Genomic DNA, 7,071 nt, shown 5'->3' with positions numbered 1-7,071 from the left:
AATTTAAGATATTTAATCTTACTAAGATTTCAGTTTTTGCACTTGTTTGAGGTGGTTTTTAGCTTTTCTGAACACTTCTATTTATAATGGGTCTAGCTGTAGTGTATATATTACATTTTTTTATTGACACAATAATAAAGACTCTTTATTTCCCATCATCTTGTATGCATGTATATTTTACATTTCTTCACATTGAGAACAGTGGAATTGAATACAAATTTCTTGCTGAATGCACAAACTAATCAGACTGGTTCGTCTGATTAGATACATTTAGATATATTTTATAATTTGATGCCACATAAATTAGCTAAGGTGTATTGAATCAATAGTTTTTTTTCTAATTGTGTTTCTGTTTTTGTTTCTTTAGGCTCTGTTAAACAACTCCCACTTGTACAAGATGGCACACGGCAAAGACTTTGAAAGCAGAGGCATTGAAAGTAAGCTGAATGTAAATAGAGATGAAAATAATATACACTTGTAAATCTGAATGTATCCATACATTCAGATTTACAAGTAATCAATGCTTTTTATCATTATTTTTTTCATCTTCATTTTGCGGTGTGTCGTGATCGTGGCTGAAAGCAGCATGTCAGAAAGATTAGGAGCTTCTTAAAGAAACAGAGGCCAATTTCTAGGTGTGAAATTGCAAAGTCAAATTTCTTTCAAGTCATTTGTATATCGATAATTTTCATAACAACTGAAGGTAACATAGTTACTTGATTGTGGTATAAAATGTCACTGTGTGTCTGGAAAATGCATGATACCACCCCCATAAAAATATACTGTTAATAWACTGTTATACTGTCTCAGTCGAATTCATATTCTAAATTTTTGGATATGGCTGTAACGACCTCATGCACACAGACGAGCTCAGCTGTCTCTCATCGTCTCTCTGTCAGTCTCTGGAATCTCGTTAAACCTGGAGAAGATGATGGCTCAGAAGAGTGGTGCAGTCAAAGCCCTGACTGGAGGAATTGCACATCTGTTCAAACAGAACAAAGTCAGTCTGACTTCATGTTGCTTTACTTGTCATTTTAAAAGCTCAGATATATATTTTTTTACAACTTGATTTCTTTCTTTATTCTGTTTTTTTCCTTTACTCTTCTCAGGTAACCCATGTTAATGGTTTTGGTAAAATAACCGGTAAAAATCAGGTGACTGCCACGGCAGCAGACGGCTCCCAGCAGGTTATCAACACTAAGAACATCCTAATCGCCACAGGGTCAGAGGTCACCCCCTTCCCTGGCATCCAGGTACCATCTTAACTCTAATCCACTTTCACTTATTTATAGCTGCAAGGAGCTTTTAAAGTTTCTTATTCTTACTAAAAGCAATTATTGTGTTTTATTAGATTGATGAGGAGTCCATCGTGTCATCAACTGGAGCTCTGTCCCTAAACAAAGTGCCAGAGGAACTGATTGTCATCGGAGCCGGAGTTATAGGAGTGGAGCTGGTTAGCAGTACTTCAGGCTGATATGCATTTCCTGCCTCAAGTTCAGCTGTTTTCTTATTTTGTTTGCTTGTTTTTCTCACCAACATGTACATYCTGCTGCAGGGCTCTGTGTGGCAGCGACTGGGTTCCACGGTGACAGCAGTGGAGTTCCTGGGCCACGTGGGTGGCATGGGCATCGACATGGAGATCTCCAAGAACTTCCAGCGCATCCTGCAGAAGCAGGGCCTCAAGTTCAAGCTGAGCACCAAAGTCCTGGGGGCCACCAAGAGGCCTGACGGCAAGATAGACGTGGCGTGAGTTGGCGAGGAGAAGAAGAACACGCTTCTAGAGTCGGACGGTTTGTAACCGTGAGGGTTTGACATTGCAGAGTGGAGGCGGCGGCTGGCGGGAAGAACGAGACGCTGACATGTGACGTTCTGCTGGTCTGCATCGGCAGAAGGCCATTCACCCAGAACCTGGGTCTGGACAGCGTCGGCATCGAGTTGGACAACAGAGGTCGCATACCAGTCAACAACCGCTTCCAGACCAAAGTACACGGGTATGACCCTTCACCTGCTGATGTACCGAACCTCACCCGCAGCTGCCTTTRTCCAGGAATCRGTAAAKGAGAGCTGGGGTGGACCAGTGTCCAGTACATGACAGGACCAACACACACAAGCAACATTTCATGCACTTAATCATATTAGAGTTTAGAATTAATAGAAAGTATTTTGAACTTCTAAGATCAGTGTTGGATTGGTCAGCCTTACCTTTAATTTCAGGCTAAAATAATATTTGAACAATTCATGAAATWTTATGAATTTATTTTGACCTGTATTCTGGTGAACATCTGATTCAGACCAACAGTATTTATTTTTGCACCAATAAAAAAATTTGGGCCAATATTAATACTGCTTTTATGACCGATAATTACAGACATTTTATATATTACCGTAAATATATTCATGGGGACTCGATAAAAATTTGAGTTAATTTGAGTGTCTGTAATTAATTAATTAATTGCGTTTTAATCAAACTATTAACACAATAAGCAATATTTTCAATTCAAAAGCTCTTATCAGCTAAATTATTGAATGAATAGACATATTAACTCAATGACAAAGATATTTATTGTTTTTAATCTGTTATTTAGGTTATTCAGCCATCAGATTGTTTAAAGGTCCTGCTCTATCCATTCAGCATTCAGGTGTTTCAGGAACTCCTGATCATTCATGGGACGTCTGTMGAAATGTGAACTGTGTGTGTTAGCATTAGCATCGCGGATGTCTGTGCTGCTGCTACATGTTTAGCATTGAGATGCTATTTTAGGCTTGAATACCTTCACTAACAGGCTAACTCCTTTTAGCACAACTTRAACATAACATTCTTTTACTGCATCCAAACAGATAAAAAAAAAAAAATTAAACTGCAGTGAGCCAAGACAAGCAGCTTAGTACTCTGTCACTGTTGGCTTTGTTTATATTCAGTGTAAATAAATAAGTYTGCTAAAAGAATGCATGCAGTTATGAAACCCTAGACGGTTCTGAATATTTTTCTTTGCCAACCCCCACCCCCTTCCCTCCTCACCTGTTTCTCCCATTAGCATTTATGCAATCGGTGATGTGATCGCAGGSCCGATGTTGGCCCACAAGGCTGAGGACGAGGGCATCATCTGCATCGAAGGCATGGCTGGTGGAGCAGTGCACATAGACTACAACTGTGTTCCCTCCGTCATCTACACCCACCCTGAGGTGGCCTGGGTGGGGAAGACAGAAGAGCAGGTTAAACAGGAGGTCAGAATCCCATCATGCTCCAGCTTCACGTTTGRTTCATTTACATTTTCGGCAGAGTTGGGAAAATGTTCTGAGCCACACAGGAGGTTTTGGGATAAACATTCTATACATTTTAAAAACCATACCGATGATAGATGAGTTAATAATRAATGTGTTTGGTGTCAGAAATCACAGCAAAGGACACATCTGGRTAAATAGTTCATCAGACAAAAATGCTAATTAGCACTAGCATGTTTTCAGTTTGTCAAACGACTGATATTCAATCATAAATCTGTCTCTTTTTTCCCCAGGGTGTCCCATAYAAAGTTGGCAAGTTTCCTTTTGCCGCCAACAGCCGAGCCAAGACTAACGCAGACACCGACGGCATGGTGAAGATTCTGAGTCACAAGGAGACGGATCGGATGCTTGGAGCACACATCCTGGGAACGGTGAGAGTTGAGAACAGTTCACACTGAGTCTTTTATCTCAGACTCTTTAGTTTGAGATAAAAAAAACCCCAGACATTCAGGATCAGTGTCTCTTTATCGTATCACTGTAATCTGAACTAGGGATAGGCAATTATAATGTCTTMATTTAACCTGATTAATTTCTTATCATAATAATAATTTTGATTTATTGTTGTCACGATAAATTCCAGTTAATGATGTTTAAAAAAATAAATAAATWAACTGTCTGTATTACCGAGATAAACTATTTTCTCCACCATTTGTTCAAAGAAAGCGTCAATACATTTAAAAATATGATTAAATGCAGTTACTAATTGCAGTTTAATGACAAACTACACTCCTTTGTGTGTGAAGATGTATATGTTACAAAATGAGAAAGTTTTTCAAGAACAGTAATTGTTTTTGTGGGACTACAATTGCTGTGGCACAGAGCCGGTACAGTTACATAACAAAGGAGTAATAAATAGTTCTTATCGTCACTTCTATCGTAATCAAAACAACACTGCAAAATATCATGATAAAACTGTAGCTGTCCTCTCCTGGTCTGATGACATGGTTGTGTTTTGATGCAGGGAGCTGGAGAGATGGTCAATGAAGCTGCTCTGGCCATGGAGTACGGGGCTTCCTGTGAGGACGTCGCTCGCGTCTGCCACGCACATCCAGTACGTTCTCTTCTCCAYGCTCACTTTAACTCCAGGGAAACCTGCAGGCATACAGACCAATAAGAATAATGGTTTACACATTCATTTAAATTTATTTWAAATTTTCAAAATTCATGGAAAATTACTTTGTATTATTTTAAGACGTAGTGTTGTTCCTCATCGAAGACATACCACCTATGACTGGTTGCTAACGGCATCACGAGGAGCGTTGACGTGCTGACAGCAGAGTGTCGGAAAGAGCTTCTTAAAGAGACAGGCCCAATTTCAAGGCATCAAATTACAAAGTCAATTTTCTTTTTAAGTTATGTTTGATATATGCAGCATTTTTATAACAACTGAAGATAACTTATTTGATTTTGCCTTAATTTAAAATGGCACTATGTGGCTAGAAAAATACACAATACCGCCCCTTTAAGGATAGAACAATTGCCGGCTTTATTGCATAACTTGACAAAATTTCTTATGCCAACTGTCACTGGTTTAAAGTTATTTTTCAAAATATATTTGACAAGGCGGTAGGGAAGTTTGGGTTTGTTCTGTTACCCATTAGAACATCCACCAAGATTCAACAGAAGATATGAGTATATATAAAGAGAAATATCATGAAATAAATTTTGACAGTTTCACTAGCATAATTYGGTGCATTGAGTAAGAAAGTGAAGATGTTTTTTAAAGCAAGAAGGTTAGCAGAAGGAACTGAGGGAAGCTGGTGAGGCCTAAGTTGTGGCAAACTGGCTAAAACTGATCAGTGATGCTATTTAATCCGCTGGGCTTCCTTACAAAACTGGTTACTAACTGTGATTAGAAGCTGAAGTTCATCAGACTTGCTGCAGAAGTTGATATCAAACTAATTCAACAATTCAAAGGTATTTATTACTAAACTAAAACATGTATTCCTTCACTCATGTTGTTATTCTGGCCCTCTGTAGCTGTGTCTCCATTATACATATGTGCCAATCTTTGTCTATATTCTGCTAATGTTGAAAAAACACAATTTTACAATTGAAGCATTTCCAGCAGATGAGAAATTAAATTAAAGTCAGAGATGCATTAGCTTGAGTCATTAAAAATCATGACAGGGACATATATTAACAGTTACGATATACATTTATAATTCATGGTGCTAGTGCTCATCATCTATCAGCTAATCAGAGGAGACGTCGGTGTCTCATTCAGACGTTGGAGCAACAAGCCCCGCCTACTTAGGAGCGGCTACAGATGAGGCGTTTGGGGAAATTGTAGTTGGCGATCTTACAGAAGAGCTATGGATTCAACATGTTGGAGTGAAACAACTTTTTCTGAACTGTGTGATGCTGTGAGAAAAAAAACAAAAACAGTCCATCATCCTTCAACAGCTTCCTGCTGTCTCTGTCGTTTTCTCCAGTGGTAACATCCTGCTGTTGACCACATGACTTGTGTGATGTGACAAATGTGTTTTGCTATGGCTRAAAAACCACCTCATCCTAACCCAGTTTCTTTTTTAAAAAAAAATTGGTTTCCATTAAGCGAATATAGTTTTGTAATTTYAATGTGCACAGTTTTATAGTTAATGGAAATGCAGCTGCAGTTGTATTTTTACCTGCTGCTCATCGTCCTGCCTGTTCTGCCCTCGTTCTGCAGACRGTGTCGGAGGCTTTCAGAGAAGCCAACCTGGCGGCGTCCTTCGGAAAAGCCATCAACTTTTGAGGCTGCGGCGGCCGTGGCGCTGATGCTGGAGAAACGGGACGCGTACCGTCTGCATCGAGACTTTCACTGACTTAAGCCACCTGTGATCCTGTGTCCATCACGACGGGATAATTACAATTAGTTTCATGTTATTTAAGTGTTCCAAAAAGAATATTAAAATGGGTGAGACTTGTGTGAGACTCTGCTTTGTTTTCAGCACGTACTTTAAAGTTGCCATGGGGATATTTTCTTCACCCATTTGTGGAACAGAGAGATRGATGRTATTCTGAGATGACTGTGTTGTCTTCTAACTGAAGGAAAGGATGCTTGTTGTTTTTTTGTTWGTTTTTTTCTTGTGTGAAAGGTTTAGTTGGGAGCTGAAGTTAGGATTAATATGGAAGTMTCTCAGCTCTGTTTGCACCCATTCCCTACATGTAAACAACACATTTTTAAATACATGTTGACTTCTCTGCAACTCTGCTATTGATTTCCTCCTTTGAGGTCATTATCGACTCCATTTAAAACGGGAACTATTGGAGAGGCCTTTCCTGATTCAGTTAGTTGACTGATTGCTCCATTCATCCAAGCCAATAAATCTAGTTCCATAAATATTTATGTGGTGCTGTCTTCATTCAGGGCTGTAAAAGTTTGAAATKTACTGAATTCATCTCAACAGATTGCACTCAAACACACAGGAGAAKGTTGTTTTTGCTCTTCCTGCTCGCATCGTCGTATATGGATGTTTTCTGATCCAGGATAACTGCAGCATTGGTTCCCAACTGTTGATCCTGAAACACGGCTCTTCCAACACTGAGACACAGAGAAAGAACAGTTTGTATTTTATTAGTGGACTCTAAAAGATGTTAATAAAATAGATCTGTCTGATCCTATTGAATAAGCTGAAATCGGTAGTTGGTAGTTTTTTTTTTTTTTTTTTTTTTTTAGAGCTTTCTTTGCAGTAGGGAGTAGAGGTTAAGTGTTGGTTTCCCAAAATGACCCCAAAAATGTGCACCATTGTGTCCACTATCTCTCCTTAAGAATGCCTGGTGCCAGAGCAGACTGAAATCTCTACG

The 7,071-nt window shown here is 39.1% G+C and overlaps 1 protein-coding gene across 1 annotated transcript in view; it reads left to right on the top strand.

Annotated features, from left to right (window-relative positions):
• The window catches only part of dld (deltaD), a 13,624-nt gene extending 7,015 nt beyond the window's left edge, over positions 1-6,609 (top strand). Inside the window, exons 5-14 of the mRNA XM_008410661.2 lie at positions 368-437; positions 900-1,000; positions 1,110-1,253; positions 1,352-1,453; positions 1,556-1,746; positions 1,821-1,991; positions 3,036-3,225; positions 3,516-3,653; positions 4,244-4,333; positions 5,954-6,609. Coding sequence (XP_008408883.1) covers positions 368-437; positions 900-1,000; positions 1,110-1,253; positions 1,352-1,453; positions 1,556-1,746; positions 1,821-1,991; positions 3,036-3,225; positions 3,516-3,653; positions 4,244-4,333; positions 5,954-6,019 — 1,263 coding nt within the window. The 3' untranslated portion in view covers positions 6,020-6,609. The remainder of the gene's footprint in view (positions 1-367; positions 438-899; positions 1,001-1,109; positions 1,254-1,351; positions 1,454-1,555; positions 1,747-1,820; positions 1,992-3,035; positions 3,226-3,515; positions 3,654-4,243; positions 4,334-5,953) is intronic.
• The last annotated feature ends 462 nt before the right edge of the window (positions 6,610-7,071 follow it).

The sequence above is a fragment of the Poecilia reticulata genome, linkage group LG6 (genome assembly GCF_000633615.1).
Source record: "Poecilia reticulata strain Guanapo linkage group LG6, Guppy_female_1.0+MT, whole genome shotgun sequence".
NCBI lineage: Eukaryota > Metazoa > Chordata > Actinopteri > Cyprinodontiformes > Poeciliidae > Poecilia > Poecilia reticulata.
Note: the sequence above shows the minus strand (reverse complement) of the source record. Positions and strands in the feature narration are given on the sequence as shown.